At 45.7% G+C, this 20,004-nt stretch overlaps 1 protein-coding gene across 5 annotated transcripts in view; it reads left to right on the forward strand.

Moving 5' to 3' along the window:
• WBP1L (WW domain binding protein 1 like) overlaps positions 1-20,004 on the forward strand; it is a 47,938-nt gene that overhangs the window by 12,704 nt on the left and 15,230 nt on the right. The window contains exons 1-2 of one of the 5 annotated variants that reach the window (XM_015867215.2): positions 13,221-13,374; positions 13,627-13,912. The exons of 2 other annotated variants lie outside the window; for them this stretch is intronic. In XM_015867215.2, coding sequence (XP_015722701.1) covers positions 13,873-13,912 — 40 coding nt within the window. In that variant the 5' untranslated portion in view covers positions 13,221-13,374; positions 13,627-13,872. Of the gene's footprint in view, positions 1-13,220; positions 13,375-13,626; positions 13,913-20,004 lie in introns of those variants that run through there. 2 more of the 5 variants (XM_015867212.2, XM_015867213.1) reach the window with 2 other exon arrangements.

The following is a 20,004-nucleotide window of genomic DNA, read 5'->3' on the forward strand; positions in this document are numbered from 1 at the left end:
TTAAAGAACTATCAAGTGTCACATCATTCGGTCACCAGTTCAAATCTAGTCCAAAGCAGTAATGGATATTTTTGTACTTTTGACATCTTTCATCCAGATTTATGTGTCGTTGCTTCAACTAAAGACACTGCTTGCTACTCAGAATTATGGACTCAAGTGGAAAGTAAAGACTAGAAGCAGATGTTTCTATAGTAAGAACTTCTATTTGGCTTCTGTATATGGTTGTAAATCTATATGGTTGTCAGTGCTTTAGAAATAATAAAAGTAGTGTCTTCCCAGAGGAGCATGTGGTTCGCTGTATAGGATGCAGTGCAGAAAAGTGACCTCATTGGCCAGAAAAGCAAATGCATTAGTTAAATGTGGTGTTATTATGTGAACTTTCCTATGGCTTTTGAATTGCAAGAGTCTTTGAAGGCAATACAGGAAGAATTAGACATTGAAGAGTGTGAGTGATATTAGAATTGGACAGAGTTTTGGTTACTATCAGAAATGTTTCTGGACAAAGTGCTTCCCAAATTCTTCGAGGCAGCTGCTCTTCAAAGGAGTGATGGATGCTTGGCTGGGTGTGTGGCTGGGTAGGTTCTTTCCTTGTTTCTTCCAGCATTTGTTTCAGAATCTTTGTACAATTCGCTTCTTCTAAGCTTTGCCTTTTATTTCACATTTCTGGTCAGGAATTGTAGGGACTTTAGTTTAGGGTAACATGTAGTACTTACACTAACTCACAGGACTGTACGTTCTCCGAACTGTAGAGAGCTTGAAATAGTTCAGTCCTGTGTCCTCCCACAGTGTTGTAGTTCATCTTTTTGGTTCCTTTTTCAGAAGTTGGCAAATCCATGCAATCTCTTCTAGATGTGTTGGGACATAGAAAACCTTGTGAATCCCTGCATCCAAGGGCCTGATCTACTTGCAACCACCTCCTGCTTCCCAGCCTTTTCCTGAGCATTTCCTGAACGCTCTCTGGCTTGTTTCAGGGACCAGATTGGCAGCGTATCAGGAATCAGTAGCTGGAGTCCTTCAGGAAAGAAGCTGGAGATGCTGAATTCCGGTGTCCTGATTGTTAGAATCTGTTAGCAGAGACCTGTGTGTCTTTATAAATATGTCTTTATGTTTGTGTTCTGCAATGATTGAGGAGGGAATTGTCATTCTTAGGTCAATATGGAGCCCTGGCAATTGAGGAGAAGTTGTGAGGTAGTTCACTTTCGTTCCTGATGCCACTTATTGCTGTCATTTCCCTGGATGTCTCAGAGACAACTGGTCAGTTATTTATTACTTACAATACTCTGTTACAAAGAAGTGGCTCAGAAGCACCCTGGTTTGTTTTAATGATGATTTGCTTTACAAAGGCACTATTAAGTTTCAATCTTAGCTGCAGTGGGATACCACTGAACAACTTCAGTCTGTCTTTTACATTTCTGTCTAATTATTGCTGTGATTTCAACTGGAAATGGCACATGAATAGAAATCATAAATTATCATCCATCTTTTTGCTGGAGACTAAAAATGGAGAGCTACTAAAGTGCAAAGGAAACCTCTTTATTTTTTTTATTGTTTAACTGAGTCATGGCAAGATTGGCAAGTTGCAAGGGAAAATATAAATCTGGTGTTTACGGTAGTTAACAATGAAATCCTCCTTTGACGAAAAAGTAGTAAGGGTGAATTACGCTTTCAGTTTCCTTGCTGCTGTGGAGGAGTTAAGTGGAACATCGTGGCTTTTTTTCCATCCTTGGACTGGAATGGGGATAAATCAAAGGAAGTTACCCATTTGCTTTGCTCATTTTCTGAAGTTTGGTCCTGAAAACATGATAGTCATCTATAATTTCTGACTTTCACAAGTGGTATTACAGCTTTGTGTCTGTTTTCCTTCATTATTGACCAATCACTGAGTCGTGCAATATCCAATTTTGAAACCTGTGATCTTTCACTTAGGTATGAATCCTGATACGTATATAGACAAACACTGAACTAGCGTGAAATAACATGTTGAATCTTTGGCGTTGTGTAAAATAATAGATGGTATCTACAAATATTAATTACTCTGCCTCCACTTCTGATACCATAAATGTTATTGAGGGAAAATAATAGAAAATAGCAAGGCTTTGCCAAACATGAAGTTAAGCATCATGTGAAGATGGGCCAGGAGTCATTGGAGTCCTGATTCTGTGACATTTAAAGGCTAAAATAGGTCTTATAGGAGAAAGGAATGCTGAATGTTAGAATAATATTATCTGTCTTTTTTGGAAACAGATGAAGTAGATTGCAGAAGAACGTATTTGTCAAGAGGAAATAACCATAACTTAAGAGTCATGTAGGCATCCAGCAGGACTGAACAAGACTGTAGGGAATAAAGACAGAGCCTCTTTCCTCTTGCTTTTCATGACATGCAGAAAACACCTTCTCTTGTTGTTTCACACAGCTTTGGTGTGTGTGCAGTGTCTTGATCCAGGTATTGTGCTAGGCTTTTGGAACACAGAATCCAGACCACAAGGAGTGAAGCTTGATGAAGTGGAAAACCATGGCTTTTTCACTCTTGGTGTCAAGGGGGTATTTAGATATTAGTAAGAATTTATGTACATCACATCAAATATAAGAACCTCAAGCTGTCCCAGTGTGGACTTCTGTTGTGCTCCGCTTTATTGAGCTGTTCCATGCTATGAAGGACATTTTGAGATTGCATTGATCAAGATAGTACTGTGAGTGTGTTTGTCTTCCAAGGAGAAAAGTGAAGTCAGTAGGAATGAATGCTGTGCTGCAACTCAAACTGGAGGAGAGATACTTTGGTGTCCTGAGAAGAATGTGTGTCAAACTTCTGCTTTGGGGCATGGTTTAATATGGCAGTCTTATGTTATGTGACAGGTGACTTTCTTGTCTTCCTTGTTGAGCTGCTCTGACTGTTCAGTTAAAGTTCTGTGCTTTGTCCTTTACCAACTCCTCCCGGAAAGGATCATTTCTGTTGCTCCAGCATGTGCTCTTCAGCTTTGCTTGCTGCACCTTCCTAGCTCAGAATTCCACCACGTTGCTTCTTGTAGGTGTAGCCTGATATCCCACCCTTCAGAATGCTGAAGGCTTGATTTTAGGTCACCTCCATGTGTTTTCTGGAGGTGATACATAGCATGGAAGTCATATGGATTTTGGGTATTTGAATACTTATATATCGTGTTGGGAATTAAGGCAACCAGAAAGACAGAAGATTGGAAAATCCCTTCTGTACACTGTCTGCCAGTTAACTTAATCCAACTCTCCCACTTTTTGGGTTAGGTCCACTTGTTTATTCAATGAGTCTTGTTTATTCAATGAGTGAAGAGCATGTTGTGTATCTGAACAGGTGGAGAAATGGGATGGCTACATATACTGCTCTTAAAAGCCCATAGAAGATAAAATAGGCATTCTCACCATTTCATACATCTTCTGCGCTTCCACAGAGGCATCTCTTGTAGATGGATGGCAAAACATACAACTCTTCTCTTTTTGGTCTTACTTCCCTTCCTCAGCTTAACCTTTTCTATGAATTCTCTCTGGTTAAAGTATATCGACAAAATCTTTATTATCTTGGTTTTGCAGATTTGGCTTAAAAATTCTCGAGTTGAAGCTTGGCAAACACTGCCTTAGTATGCAAACAGTGAGGATGGAAGAAGCAAAATCATTTGGCTGTTGAAAAGCTACATATGGGGAAGTCACATGGAGCCTCCAGTGTTTTATTTATAATTCTGGAAAGGCCTCTGTTAATTTGTAGAAGTAGGAAAGACCAAATAGTGGCTTCTGGAAAGCAAACAACTCATTTATTTTTTTTTCCATGAGTATTTTTAATGTAAGGATTGACTTCACAGATTGTAACACTCTTTCCTTCTTACATTTTTATTTTTTGAAGCTTTCAGGATGTATAACTGGCTAAACTAACATCGCAATGAAAACCTTAACTCTTGCAGCTTCTTACTCCTTGAGTTCTGATTGTGAAGCCGTGAGAGGTGTTTTGCTTTCATTCAGCAGATACATGTTGAGCTTCCAGGAAGGTAACTTGATTTACAGTAGGTGCACGCAGTGGGAACAAGATGATTTTTACACAACCCACTAGCTTAACCACTCAGGACCGTGTAGTAAGTAAACACTAAAGCCTTCCAGCTTTGGCTGTACCTGTGAACAGACATTTCTAAACACTAGTCCTTGGAATGATTCTGCCAGTTATTGATGCCACATTGAGTTTTATACTGGCCTGATTCTGAGCAATGTTTCACAAATACCACCACAAAGCAACTATATTATGTGAAAATGCTTGAACAAAACAATTGTAATAGTGGTGGTGGTGGTGGGCTGCTTGGGAGGCTGTAGTGCTCTCCTGCTCGGATTGCTAAACACGGGTAACTCTTTACAGAAGGGCCTTTAAGGTTACATTAGGAGTCATTAGGTTATAAACAGCCCACAGGATATTTTGCATGCTTCATGTTAATATTGCTCCGAAAGTCTGGATTCCCCAGGGAGGAATGAGAAAATGCACCAAAAGACATTTTCAGTTCTCGAGGTTTATCCACAGCTTCCTAGATCGCTAAAGCTTGACTGTCTCACGAAGAAGTTGTTACAAAACAAACTCTGGTACAGTTCTCAGAGTGTTTATATGTACAGAGGGATACATTGGTGACGCCCTTCCCTTTAGCTGTTGGATTTCTGTATTTTTGCTGGCTGGCTGTAGATGTTGATTACAATTCAGAAAGTCTTTGGGACCTGAATTGGGTAAATTTACTTGAACCTTTGTTTTCAGTCATGCCTTTTGATCTTTTACTGTGTTGGTAAAGGACTTGGCAGGGGTGGTCAGGTCTTGATACAGTGTCTCAATCTGTGCTGTTTACTACAGAAAAGAGTCGGTCCTTTCTTGTTTCCCACTAAGACTCATTGAGAAGGAATTTTGGGCACTTCTGGACGATACCAGAGCATTTCTAAGAGAGCTGTCCCACTATTTGATCTGTTACCAAGAATGATTCTGTCTTTTGGCTGTGAGTGGCTGTTTTATGCTGGGCACAATCTGTGTAAAAGTGGATCTGTGGGGACTGTCCTGTGTGAAGTCTTCTGAGCATTTCCTGCCTTTCCAAATGCTTGGCCTCAGTAGCGGGTGTTCCTTGCTGGTTGGTCAATCTTGGGCAGCAGCCTGAAATAAAACCAAACTTATAGAGCACCAGCTCATCCTTCAGAAACCGATCTTATTTCAGGTTGCCGTGTTACTTTGCGGAAGGCTGGGATTTGGAGACCTGGCGGGAGGCTCCGGGTGGGTTATCACACTGCAGCGAGATCTGGGCTCTCAGTCAAACCCTTGACCTCAGTTGACGTGTCTCATACCTGAGGATGGAACTCACAAGGGACGTTCTTGGCATCTGTGCACATTCAGATTTCTTCCAGCTCATCCAGTTAAGAGAGACCAGGAGGACTTGAATTGGGTTCTGCTTGAGAGCTGCTAGAAGTGGCAGTGAGACGAACAAGTTCCATTTCACTGACGAGCTTCTGCATGTACAAAAGATCGTGTTGTGTTTTATTTATTTGTTTATTTTGAGTGAAACGCTGCTCGAAGTTCCCAGGAATTCAGGGATGTTTTTGACAGTCACTTATTTTTCCTCACACTGACCTCAACTCAGCATGAGGTCAGACTCGACAAATAGTCTGCTGGGTGCTGACACTTTAAAAGATAGTTGTGTTGTTGGTTTATGCTGAATTCGCTGCACAAATGGCCTATATGTTTTAAGCCATCTGGCATCTTTTTCTTATGCCACATCTGATTTTTATTTTTATCTTTTTATTGTATTTCTTGCTGATGTGGAACCAACTAGTAAGTTCAGTCTCCCAGAACTGGAGGGATAATAAAGACTACTGTTCTTCTTTACTTTTGGCCTTACATTTATATTGCAGCTGATGAGGAATACTCAAGGCTTAAGAAAATGTTCTGAAAATATGGACTCTAAAGATTGATGAGAAAAAGAGAATGGAAGTGTTAATCTAAAATAAAATGAAAAAAGTAGAAAATGGTGGGGCTGCTGAACTTTGCCACTGAGCACTTAAGGGTGACTGAGGGAATGTGTTGCTTATGGGATGTTGAGTAGAGAACTGTGTTTGGGATTAAATTATGGTACACTGTGTTCGTTAAGTGACTGGAATATATGCTGAAGAGTCATCTGTGGAAGTGGTGGGATCCTGGAAAGGTCTGTTCTGCTCTGTGCTAACAATGTGGGAGATAAAGCACTTGAGATAAAGACTTGTGCGTATTTTTGAAGATGGGAGAAGAAATAATGTGAAGCCCAGAGCCAAAGTCAGTAAAAAATGCAGGAAGAGGCAAATAGAGGGAGCAGCCCTGTCATGAGAGGCTCAGATTGCTGTGTGAAGGAGGCTCGGCATTGCGGGTCACCCTGTCCTCCTCCAGCCCTGCTGCAGCCAGGGGAGTGCTCACCTTATCTGCTGGTGGAATAACAACCACTAATGGAAATTACAGCAATTGGGATAAGATAATGCCCGTTAAGGCAGGTTGTGCTGGTCACTGTTTTGTCCTGAGATAAAGCTGAAATGTGTTTGTAATTATTGAGCATTGAACTTTATTTAATAAAGCATATTGATGCATGCTAGGGGAATGTAGTTTGATGCCGAAGGAGTGACCCTACAGATAGAAGCAAGGTGGGAAGCAAGACAGCGGGGTGTCTGCGGTGTCTGCCCTTGGAATGACAGCGCTGCCTGACTCGCAGGTATGCAGCAGAGATTGAGAACCTGGCTGCGATTCCAGGTGCCACCAGTGCTTCCAATGCTTGAGCGAAGTGCAAACTGTGTAATGTCAGCACTGAAACTCGACCTGCAGGCATGGCTTCCTGCAGGCTGCCTGCTCCTTATGCAACACGCCTGTCCTGGGGCAGCAGTGCTGCTGGGCACCCACAGTAAGTACACCCAGTGGGTGTTCTTAGAGCCCCGCTGCTGAGACCTCAAGCAACTTTCTGGCACTCTCCGTGTTTTACACTCAAGGAAGTTGCAGCAGAAGGGCACAGCTGATCGTGGGAGGCATTTAATTTGCTCTGTGTGCTTGAATCAAAGCAAGTTGGTACCTGGAAACCCACATCCACACGCTCTGTGCTTTACGTAGGTGATGCTATCTGAAGGCTTTCCTGGTTGATACGATCCCAAAAGTTCTCCACTGTGATTGGCAGAGCAACAAAGCATGTAGGATTTTGGGGGGCCATTCTTGTCATTTGACAACACAAGCCAAACAGAACCTATGCTACAGCAGAGGAGAGGGTAGGCTTGCAGGTCCTGACCTAACCCCTGTCTGAAACAGCAGGAAAACTGGAAACTGTATTAAATATATACTGAGTTGGTTTATTTATTCCTCATCTTCTGTTCATTCCTCATTTCAAAAGAAAGTGATGAGTTTGCTTTTGTTCTCCGGATGCTCAGAGAGCTCCTTAACACAGTAATTTGAGATAGAGAAGATGTACTTAAGATGAGGCTTTCTGAAGTGGTTTTTCCCTGAAGTTTCGTGTTTTAAAAAGTTTCTAACAGCAGAGGTTAAGATCTGATAGCTCTCCTTGTGTTTTGTCTGGTGATTTAAAAGTGATGGCTTTAATACTGTTGTGTTGTGATCTCTTAAATGCTTGTGGTATTGAGCTTTCTTAATAGCTAAACTTGTGGTTTCCTTTTATTCTTCACTTTGGTTGTATGAAGATACACGTACACAACCCTTAGTGCTCGTTATTTTGGAGAGCAATCAGTGCTGCCTTGTTGCTGTCAGTGGGAAGCCTTCACTGCCTCCTTGTGCTTCAGTTAAATCCCTTGTTTGTGGATGTGTCCTGTGATGTGTGATCCATCACCCACTGATCAATGGGTGGAGGGGGAATGGCAGAGCCCGGGTTAGGCTCTGAAAACACTAGTGAACTTCAGAAACATCTGACCGGGCTGTATAAGTCACAGATATCCCAGCAAAGCCTTATGCAATGAAAGAACCTGTCAAGGCACAGAGTTGGTTAAACGGCCAATTAACTGCACCATGTCTGAAGAAAGACCTGAGCATGTCTGTGCTGTCAGGTGCCCATTTGACAGTGGTCACTGAACAGTTTTCTTTGGCTAATAAAAAAAGTAGCAGAGGTCAAACAGGCCAATGCTTCTTAATGTGCAGGGATGCCATCCTTTCAAATTGCATACTTCTGTACATGTGGAATTACAGGCTGCACATACTATATGCTTGCATCTGTGTGGGTGTTTGCCAGGTCACTGCACCTACACCCGGTGTGTGGGACTGGGTTGTGTCTGCACAGCAGCATTTTGCAGAGTGGCACTTGAGGGGAGGCAAACGAGGTGGGGACCCATGACCTCTCCTGGGTTTTGTCTTCCTGCCCATGCTGATGTGATGCAATTTAGCTGATCCCTGACCCTCTTCTCCTGCTCCAGACTTCTGCCTTCATGCATATCTTGGTGATGAAATGCCACATAACCTCCTTAATCTTCAGTTCTCTGTTTTTGTGAGAGATTCTTTTAAAACGCATCTGCGGGTAGAGAAAGATCAAGCCCTGTGCGATCTGCAGGGGCTTGTTCCTGTCGTGGTGAGGCCCAGCAGTAGCAGTGCTGCATCCCAGATAATTGCCCCATGTCTGTACCTATCCTTATTGAAAACCTGTACGTTCAGACTGTCTGCTGGCATAATTGCCTTAGACCCTGATGAAAAATTCATCTCCTAGGACCCCGGAGGGTCATTTGGAGCAGCATTATTCCATGAAGTCTAAGGGCAATAGAAGAGCAAGGAAGGAAAGTAACCTTGGAATCGATGCTAGTCTCCCCAGCACTAGTGCCGTTAGCTTTGGCAAATCCTTTTTCAACAATAAAGCCAGCTGCCATTTTGGCATCAGAACAAGCAGACTTGGCATCAGCCCCTCTGGCACCAAATACACAGCTTCGTGGGAGCTGGCATCAGCGGTGTGAAACAAGGGTAAGGCCCAAGGGAAATGCCAAGCAGACATGAGATGAGCACTAAAAATAGCAAGTTGCTGTCATTTGGAGAGAAAACAAATAGCACCCTTAAGAGGAGGGTGTCTTGAGATTTCCATCAAGGTTATGCTGGTAAGCAACTAGCATTAGCAGCTTTGGGACAATGCTGTCTGCTGTGATGATGTGACCAGAGGCCAGGCACCTGCTGTATTTTTGGTACCCACATGGCACAAGCCGCTAAAACAAGAACAGACTCTTACCGTCTTGATCCCATGTTTGGAGGATCCTATTACTGTCTGCACTCTGCCTTCAGCCCAGTCTGGAGCACGGTGTCTCTTCTTGAGCCCTTACCAAAGGTCCTGTTTGCACACACGAGCTGACGGAAAACAAGAGCAGCGCTGCCAACAGCGAGAAGCCTGGCGGGTGTCCCTGCAGCACCCCGACATGCCAGCCCTGCTGGAGTCATCTCATCAAGTGTGTAACAGCTGATCCCCCACCCTGCCCTGTGCTGGCTCTGAGGGAGGAGTTGGCTTTCCTATGATTTCATGGCCCGCTCCAAACTAAAACTAAAAAAGCTGGCAGCACTAGAGGGACAGAATTGACCCTGACTACACTGCAGCAGGTAAAGTCATCTCTAATAGGGCAATTTTGTCTCTTTACTCCCACCTCAGTAGCTCAGGACTTTAAAACTTTTTGTGAGGTCTCTGGGCTTCCATAGCAGGCCTGGGTATGAAACAGCAGTCGTACAAAATAACCATGCAAATAGCCTTCAGTGTTACCACATATTGGCTTGGCCACAGCTCTGCTGCTGGGAAGAAGTGCCTGCTGGACCTGTGGCTATCATTTTCCCCTCCTCAAGCAAAAAGCATTGGGAAACAACGTCACTGAGGGCTGAAAATTTCAAGCTATGCTTCACAAAAACTATTTTGGTCTCAGGGAAGGAGCCTGGACTTTTCATTGCCACTGCTCTGCCATCAGCTGAACCAGTGGGGCTTGTGGTGGGGCTGGGACAGCTGGGACATAGCTGGGTCCTGCCTCTTCTTTTGGATGGGTGCTGGGAAGGGCTCCTCTTGGGCATCCCCTGCCCCATCTCAGCTCCCTGCCCTTTCTTGCAGCAGCTTAATACAGAAAGCGGCTTCAGAAAAGGAACTGCTGGCTGAGTTACAGCCACTGAGGCTCTTCACCACACTGAGTGTTTTTTGAAGTGCGCAGCCTCTTCCTCCCTGGTTAACCAGTTACTTGGAGACAAAGCACAGGTGAGGTTGAAAAGCAGTGTCCCTATTTGCTTATCTAGACTGAGTAAAGCTGTAGAACTGTATTGTGCTTTGAAACCACTGAGATGACAGAAGCAGCAGCGGGCTGCAGGGAGAGGGACCTACCCAAGGAGATTCTGACCACTGTAAGTCCTTGTGCTTCCGTGCACGTCAGAATGTATTGATCCAGCAGGCCTTGAGCTCCCTTGCATGTTTAAATGTATTGAACAGTCTAGTTGTGGCACTGGCTCAAAAGTCAGTTTCCACACGTGCAATGTGTTTTGCTGGTGCTGCTCTTTGTTCTCTCTAGCAATGAGGAAGTTGGTTTGGCCTGGGAAACATTAAACGTAAGTGACTTTGGTGTCCTCATTTTGTCTTTGGACTGCATACAAACTGGGGGGGAGGACCCAGCTTAGTCAGCTCCAAAATAGTCCTGTGGCAGTAGACACAGAGGATCTGGAAGGTTTATCAGGACCATGTATCCCCTAAGGAATAGAGTAGATACTCAGGGTGCTGGGAAATGCTCAGACTGTCCTGTTCCTATTGTCCTCTGGAATTTTCTGAGGCCATTCTTTGAAGTCAACATTAGTGGTACATGTTACAAGAACCCAGTGCACCCACTCTTTGTGTTGGAAAGCTGTGTTGGAGTAGGTGAGTGGCCCTTTGCTTTTCAGCAATCAGTGACCAGTGGGCAGACTTTGCAGGCAGAAATGGTGTGCAGGCAGCTTTACACTGCTTTCCTGTTCCAGTGCTGCTCATCTCCAGATAGCTCATCCTGTTTTTGCTAGCAAACATGTTCCTTTAGAACTTATTTTGTCAAAGCAGATGGAGCTTGCTTATTCCTGGATGTTATCTTACTGAAGAGAAACAGGGATCTGCTTTTATGCCTTCCTATACACTGTTCACCCAACCCCCTTTTTTTCTTTAATCCCAAAGCCATCTTCAGGATGGGGAAAGATAAAGTCACGCTCCTTCAGGTTGCTTCTTTCACACGTTGTTTGAAGTGCCTGGCAGCTCTGTGCAGTCTCAGTTCTAGCATCCCAGGCTGTATGATGTCTAATGGAAGCAGATAGTTGATGCTCAAGGGATGGTGCTGGTAACAAAATAACAGTGTCCTGGGATAAATGTAGAAGCTCTCAGATACAATTGTTCCACCTTCGTGGTCATCCTGCATATGTATAGCTGCACTATATGATTTTTGGTTGTTTTTTTTTCCCCTAGAACTGTGATATTGAAGTTTGAGGGCATACTATAGACCACACAGATTTACTGTTCCTCCAACAGGACGCCAGCAGTGGAGCCACTAAGGGTGGCTGGTGGCTGCCTAAGCAAGCAGATTTTCAAAATAATGTTGATCCTTTAACATGTTCTTACTTCAGCCTTGACTTTTCAGAGCCCTCACGTGATTTATTTACAGAGAAACTGTAAAAACCTGTGTTTGCTCTTTTCATTTTATCTTTGATAAACACGCGAGATATGTGGCCTTGCAGATGTGAAGCTCCAGGTTCGCATAAAGGAAGTGAAACCCATGCTGAGCTGTTGCTTTCATTGAAATAATAATTATTTCAGCACTGCGTGCTCACAAGCAGAGGGCAGTAGAAAGTTGGAAGGGTTTTGGAACGCATGATGAGCAGATGAGGGCTTTGGGAGAAGATTTTGCATTAAGAGGGGTAGGAAGATTGATATCTTTCACAAGAAGTTATCTAACAAGTACAGACTAATGAATGGGTGAGAAGATGGATGGGGACTTCTGTTCCCACCTGGTAATATTATGGAAGTCAAATTAGAAGGTGGTGAATTCACTACAGACAAAGGAGCTATTTGTTCATAACTGCTGCCTGTGAAACTCATGGCTACTAGACAAATCACTGGGGTTAGGGCTTTGGATTTAAAAACAGTGAAATAAAAGAGGGTAAAATGATACCACTCGGGACACCCAAAGCAATTGCAAAGATAAGGAGAGCCTATGTGATTTGAAAGATATTGTGTCAGTCAGGGATCAAAAGGGTATAGGCTGACTTGCCCAACTGCTGGGGCTGGAAAGGATGTTACTGCTTTACCACTAAGTTGCTGCCTTTGTGACTTGTTTTAGATCTGGAATGAAACTTTGCGTTTTGAATAATGCTGGGGAAGAGCAGGTTGTCAAAGCTGCATTACCTCTGACTGAGGGATTCGGAGATGGCTGCATTGGCTCAGCCCTGAGATCTGCCCAGGGCCCAACAGCAGCAGCCAAACGGGGTATTTCAAAGGATAATGTGAGGCTGCAGAAGTGATTACTAGAACAGAAAGCTGCCCTTTTATATCGTTGGTGTTTGTCTTCGGAATTGGAAAAGCAAAGGTTGAGAGTTTGATCCGGAAAGCACAAGAGCTGGAAAATCCCATTGCCTGACTGATGGTGGTTCATGCTGATGTTTTTTATCCTTCAGGAAATTGCTGATGTGCCTATTAGGAAAAACAGAGATGTGCTTACCATAGACAGCAAGTCTCTATGGTGGCTTAAAACTAGTGAAAAGTAGATAATATTTATGACATCCTCACAGCCTGATTGTATGGGCACGCCCAGCATGGGGTTCTTGCTTGGGGTTGGGAGGTGGTGGCAGTGCTCAGGGAGGACTTCTGGCTTGAGGACAGTGGTTATTGCTCCTGGCACTGCTGCAAACTGCCTGGTTCCAGAAGTTAGAGAGGCCAAAACCTAAGGGAGTTTCCTCTCTGCTGAACGTCCCCTGCGGTGCTTGGAGGGGTGCTGGCCCCCACGGGACGGACGAGGACAGCTGCTCATTGAAGAGATGCCCGAAAAATAGAGGCTGCTGAGTGTAGGTAGGAAAAGGAAGTTAAATTTAGATTACCTTCTGCAGTGTCATCTCCTACCTCGCTGTGGAACTTGCTGTACTCCTTGCTGGGGAAAGAGGACAAACAAGAAATGCCATCCTGCACACCAGATGATGAATTTGTTTATAAGGCTTAATTGCCCCCTGGCACAGCAGAGTGAAATGAGCTCTCTTAGAATTAGAAACCGTTGGTGGGTCGGGGCTGGTCGGTGCTCTCACTAGGGAGAGGGATTAAAGTGCCTGCTATCACTTGTCCCAGGGCACCCGATGCCAGTGGCAGTGGGGGATCAGTGCCTACGGCTCTATGGGGCCAGGGCTGAGTGGGGACTTGAGAGGTGCTCGGAAGCAGTGAGGACACGGTATGGGACCATCTGGAGATGCTCCAACGGAACCTGCTGCTCACCAAACAGCAAATAAATTTAGGCATTTCACCTATTCTGAGGGAAAAAGTTCTTTTGCTTACGAGCTTTAGTCCCCAGCGGGGACCTGCCGGGTCCAGCTCCCAGAGCCCGACCTGCTGCCGGCGTCCCGCACCGGCATTGCAGCTCCTCTGCGCCTTCACCGGCACTGCCTCGAGGTTCAGCCTTTTTTCTCTCTGCTGTTTTTTTCAGAAGTGCCCGACCTGATGTCATTTCCACCCCGGCTGGGCTGCGTCTGAGATATGTCACGGGGAGTGGGAGGAGGAGGAGGGGGAGCCAGCGAGTGCGCGCCGTGCCCCAGGACCCTGTTTACTTTGCATTCCCGGCCGAGGAAGCCCTGGTTTAAATAGGATCGGAGGCGCGGGCTGCCCACAGCTGAGGAGGAAATGCTTGCTGCGGGGCTTTAAATTCCTGCGTTCCCATGTGCGGGTGCAGAGGATGAGCCTGCAGAATGCCTTTCCTCTTGGGTCTCAGACAGGTAACTGGGCTCGGTGCGGTGGGCGCTGCTTGCTCGAGGCTGTGACTTGCTTTAACTTTATTTTATTTCCCCTTCCTGCGCTGGGAAATGATTTTCAGTTCCCACAAGCCCTACAGGAGGCACTTCCCCACTCGTAGCACTGAACTGGGGAGCGCGGCTGATTTTTGCTTAGTGAGGAAGGAGCAAAGCAGTTGTCTGGGGGAAGAAACCCCTGTTTTGGTGGCAGCATGTAGGGCTGCAGCTCTTTGTGCCTGGTTGGTTATTATGGATACTTTCCGTAATCCTTAATATGAGATTGTGTATACAGTGCTGAAAACTTGTGCCAAACTTTCTTGCACGAGCACTATTTTGAGTGTTAAGCTGCGTTTAATAGAAAAACAAGTTAGGCACGTGTATAATCTCACTCTCTCTTCTCTGCCAATGGTCACCAAACAGAAAATGGCAACTTGCTGCTCCCCACTTTGGTGGCTTTTTGATTTTTCAACATGAACAAGGAGCTTGGGTAATGTGGCTGGGCATGGAGGGGAGTGAGAAACGGTAGCAACTGGCCAGCTGCTCCCTGCCGGAGGAGAGTGCCAACTATTTGTTCTTGGGCTCAGGGAGAGCAAACCCTTTTTTTGGTCTGGGAGGCACGTCTGGAGGGGAATCTTAACTGTAAACTCTCTCCAGTGCTGCTGGGTTCTGTAATCCACAGTAAATGGATACTGCATGATACCAGAGTGTTGCCTGCAGTTTCTGAGGGGGCTTTAAAATTTCAGGGTCTGGCTGCAGTGTGGTTGAACTCCCAGCTTGCTGTTGTTTGGAAGGCAGAGTGACTTAACACACTGCTGAGCAAACAGTGCTGCCTCATTTTCCTTATCAGTTCAGTTTTTGGTGAAACGCAGCTCCCCCCTCCCTCCCTCCTCCCAGCCTGCTGATCTGAAAACAGTTTTACATAAGAAACTACCTCTAGCACAATGACCTTCTGTCGCTGGATGCAATAGCTATAACAACATTTCACTTGTCAGCACTCGGGGCAAAGGGGCTTTCCCTAAAAACCTGGGATCTGAACCGAGGAGGGAGATGGAGACACAAAACCTAAACAACTTTGGGTAACTCAAGTTGCAGTCAGCACAGCTGGCTTTACGCTGAGATTGCTCCAGTTCCACGGGCATGTTTTTCTCTCAAGTTCCTCTTTCTAAACGAACCTTTTCATTTTGGGAAGATATTTGGCTCGATTGAGGCGCTGCATAAAGTGCAGAGCGAGCAGTGAGGTGTCCTGGTGCCTGGTTTGCTTGCAGTGCTCCCAGCTGTTTATCTGGGAGTGCTGGATGGTGCTTTTCTGACTGCTTGTGACTTTTCTGCATAGCTACAGAGGCATTTACAGGAAGCAGAAGAAGGTGTTGCCTCAAGAGCAGTTGAGCAAATCTCTCGACTATTTTTATCCACTGATGAGGGATCCAGTGGAAATGAACTGCTTGAACTTCAGTTTTAGATGAGGGAAAAAAAAACAACCAGAAAGTATTTAGGGCCGTGTCCTTCGTGTAGATGGCAACAAGAAATTTCTTTTCCCACTTCTAAAATGGGGAACAAAGGAGTTGGTAGCGAACAGTGCTGTTTAATTAAAAGTGTGGGAGGGATTCAGGAACATCTCGTCACGCATCCGCCTCTATTGTCTCTGCTGTTTGCACTCGGACTGTAAACCCTGCGGTGTCGGTGTCAGGGGGGGGCTCTGCTGTGCTCCTGCTGCAGGGCACCCCGCTTCCCTCGGCCCCATGGCGTTGCAGCAGGTGGGCTGCCCGGTGCGTGGTGGAAGCAGTGTTTTGGTTTGGGTTTGTTATTTTTCAGTGGGAGTGATGTTTAAATGCCTTTGACGTCAGCACTAAGTGGGTGTCTGTTTAAAGCTCCCGCCCCAGGAAGCGCTGTGTTGCAGGAGCTCAGTGATCATTTTTAAGCCCGTTTCCTCTCAGGGTTACAGGTGGAAGCTTGGCTGCATCCTTCTGTTCCACTGCAGAAATAACAAAGGAACAGAAAGTTAAAGAACTGGATGCCAAACTTCCAATCTTTTACTTTTTGGTGTTGTCAGCTGTTTGGTGGCGTGAAACACCCAAACACAACAACCTCAGAGCTGTCATTTCCTGGATCTGGTGTTACTGCAGCTGGGAAGCTTCTGGTGGGATGTAAACACTTCCACGTGAGGTGTGGGTATGGAGCTTCTGCAGCCTGAAAGTGAAACTTGCCATAAAGAAAAATGAAAGCAGCCCTTCTCAAAGTGTACCGGTGCATTGTCATGTGTGGGAGGGCAGCGCTCCTTTAGGTGGTTGGGGTGTTTCTCTGCAATAACTGAGCGCTACAGACTGATTTGTTCCGTAGGTGAAGGTTGGTGAAACCTCAGAGGTGCTGCATGCTGTATGGGTGAGCATGGGCATGTGTGTAGGGTGCCTTATGAAGCAATGTCTGGGCTTCGTTTATTTTCAGCCTAAGCTGTCCATCACAAGGTAGGCTTACAGGGATCTGCCTGCTGTCGTGCTGCCAGAGGCCAATACCCGAGGTTCCTGCACATCACGGTGGTCAACACTGCTTTCACCTCCACCAGACTTTGGTGCTGTTCAGTTAGTTGCAGCTAGTCTTGGCCCAGCCTGATATTTTCAGCAGCTCATCTTGTGAAGCAGTTTTGTGTTTGCCAAACAAACACTGGTGACGTGTGCTAAGATAACAATAGTCACTTTTGTCACTCCAGGTGCTTATGAGTATATATGGTTCTAACACTGCTTGCGAGTCACTCTGAATACCTGGCATTTGTGCACTGTCCTGCAGGTAGCACCTCTTGTTTGAATTCCGTCCTATGTGGCTGTCCTGGCAGTGGCTGAGTCCTGAAAGTGAGGGTCTGTGAGCACTGAGATTAGGGGAATATCTGGGTCAAGATTTTTGTAGTAGATGCTTATTGCTGCAGTCCCATGCAAGCCATGCAACCAGGAGGCCTGGCACGGTCAGAGGTTGTGCCTGAGGGCCACTGATGCCAGCAGCACCATGCCAAGGCGTGGGTGCCATCTTGGCAAGCCCCTTCAGCCTGCAGCAGCTCTTTTCCCCATGGCACTTGGTTCTTTACCCCTGGCATACCATTTTAATCCTCGTCTCTTACAGTCCAGCTACTAACTGCTGTATGCACTGACAAAGCCTGAAGCTTGGAGTGGAGAAAGTATTAGCGTAGGCCTGAAACCTGGCTACCCTATCATAGAGGGCAATGGCAGGGAGCCTGCTGCCAGGAGACACAAGTCCAAGTGTTCTGGCTCTCTGGATGTCACTGAGGCCAGGACGGATTGATATACCCTGGCAGGGCAAGGCAAATAACACAGAGGACATGCGCATGCAAGGTGCTCATATTTAAGGTAGCGGAGGCTGGATTTCTGTGGAAAGGAGAGACAGAGCAAAAAGCTACGGTGGTTATTAGATCTCAGCAGTATCAGGCACTCCTGGTTTGAGTTACCTGGTCAGTGCCAGCTGAGGAGTCATCTTTTGTAGGCAGTTCATGCCAACTATGCACTTCTGAGCGTGGGCTGCGGTGTTTATTGCTGCCGTTGCACGTATTAATTTTCAGCTTGGAAAATAGCCACGCGGGTCTGGAATTCGCTCATCTTCATCTTTCTCCATTTTGACATAGCAACAGTGTTACCAGGCTAGGTGCTGTTTTTTCATGTGCTTGGAAGTTCCTTGATTCTTTGAGTGCAGTAATATTGCACTGTTGGTCCCTCCATTCCCTATATTGGCCTCAGATGCAGTAAATCTTAGCGATTACAGACATTAAACCCAAGCATTTTGTTCTGAAATCCTCTACAGAGAAGAAGAAGGTCTGATTACCTCATTGGTTACAGTGTGGGGCTGTGTGGGCAACCTGCAGACTTCTACGAATGCCTCAGGTCTTGATTGTGTCCCACATTTCGACCTTTAATTTGTCACGTAGACCTCCAGCAAAGGTCCAATATGGAGCTGGAAGGTGGAGAATGGTGCTGGCACTTTTCCCTGATGTTGATGTTAGTGTTTGCTGTGGCTTCAAGCCTGATACATGCTGCTGCCTTGAGTCCTCTTATACCTGCTGCTGCTGGGTGTTTTAAGGATTGTTTGTAAAAGCACTTGACAGCAAAAGCGTGCTCCTGGCAGAGTTGGCAGCGTGCTTGTGAGTCTATCAGCAATGCCAGTGTATCAACAAGAACAGAAAAAGAAGTAAAAAAATCATCATCATCTTGTGTTTGTATGGAAACACAGTTGGTTTACAAAGTTTGTTTATGACAAAGGAAAACTTAATCCAAAACACCAGATCTAGAATATGAAGACTCTCCAAGTGCACCAAAATGAAGTCTTCCCAAGTCAATGAGTTCCTTAAGAATTAGGTTTTAACAAGTGGCCGCTGTTAGCCTGGGCAGGGGATTGAAACAGGTTTTGGGGCTGTAGAGCTGTCAGGAAAGCTGTTGCCTTTTAGTGTGCATCAGGGATTTTTAGTGTGCATCATCCCAGATATCGGTGTCAGCTCTTTGGGTAATGCCAGGGAGGCAGCGATGCACGGGCAGCCCCCAGTATGTGCTGCTTTACAGGACAAAGCCACCTCGCTGAAATTAGCTGGAATTCTCCAAGGCTTTGCTGGAGGGAGATAAGGGATGGCATGTTCAGGCCTCTTACTTGTGAAACAGGAATACTCTGCTCTGTTAGGGCTGAGCACACTGAGAACAACCCCATGTAGACACTGCTTAGTAATCCTGTCCGGAGGCGTCTGCAGCTGGCTCAGCAAGGGCTGGCAGGAGGGCTGTGCCTGCTGGGGCAACCAGGAGGCAGGCAGTCCTTCTGCAGGGAAGCCTGTGCTGGAATGCAGTAGCCACTGGGTGCTGGCTGGGAAAGTGCTTTAGGGAAGAAACCTTCCCCCTTGGTTGTTTTTCTATGGCTATCTTAAGAAAAAAATACACCAACAAAGCATCTTTGTAGTACTTCAGTGCAAACTCCATGCTGCTAAGAATGGTTTAAAATGATCATTAAAAGTGGTGCTAGATGGCAGCTAGAAATGACGGCATCCCAAGAAAGTGTGAATATTCCAATTTTGCTTCTGTGAGGTTTTTTCCCCCTTCCCATGTGCGTGTTATCTATAAAATTACTGTTTCATTCCTGTGCCTTGTCTGTGGCTGTTGGTGTGAAAGAGGAAGCGCGAGCCCTTGTCTTGTTTCCAGGCGACACTTAGACTGTAGATAACTCCGTTACTGATATGTCTTAAGTATTAACCCTTTGGCTGCTTGTGACAGAAAGGAATGAACGGGAGAAGTAAAAAGTAATGCCACAGTGATAGTAAGAAACAGGATGGGATTTAATTAGAAAATGAAGCCTTATCAATGTGCTTGGCAGTAGGTAGAGGATTCCTGGCAAGACATGGTGCTGCCTGTGCCATGGCAGGGCATGACCTCTTCCTTGGCTTGTGAAACAGTGGATGAAAACATGCAGGGGCTCTTCTTTTTGCTCTTCTTTATGCTTGACCTGAGAAGGGAGAGGAAAAGAGGCTGAAACACTTGTTGCAAAGGACGTCCCTGTAACTCTAACCCAATGCTCTCCCAGCGCTGGACTTTCTATCTAGTATCTTTTTTCCAAAGATTTGGTGCTTTTCCCTTTTATTTCTTTCCCATGCCAAGATGTGTAACCCGACATTGGAGGTAGCTGTGCTCTGAGCAGGGGTTTGGGCCACATGACCTGCTGGGATTCTTTCCAAACTGAATTATTCCTGGATTCTGTGAAACAATTTGGAAACAAGTTCTGGGTTTGACACGTGGAACTCAGTCTGGCTCCAAGAAGAGCGCCCAGCCACCTGCTGGCCTCAATGCAGGGCAGCCAGCACCGCGTCCTGCTTGGGCTTTGGCAGCATGGCTGGTGGCCAGCACCACATGGGCTCTGAAACCTGGGGCTGTCTGAACTGGGGGTGCAGAGAGCAAACTCTGAGCTCATTGACAGCTATGGGTGCTTCCACATCACCATTGCTCTTGGTCATAGTGCAGAGAAACCCTGGGCAGTAAGCCTGAGTTCTGCTTCAGGTGGGAAAGCAGGATGTTGGTTGATTCTGAATCTCCAAGAGCAGACAGGAG

This window comes from Coturnix japonica, chromosome 6, assembly GCF_001577835.2.
Source record: "Coturnix japonica isolate 7356 chromosome 6, Coturnix japonica 2.1, whole genome shotgun sequence".
In the NCBI taxonomy this organism is placed as follows: Eukaryota; Metazoa; Chordata; class Aves; order Galliformes; family Phasianidae; genus Coturnix; species Coturnix japonica.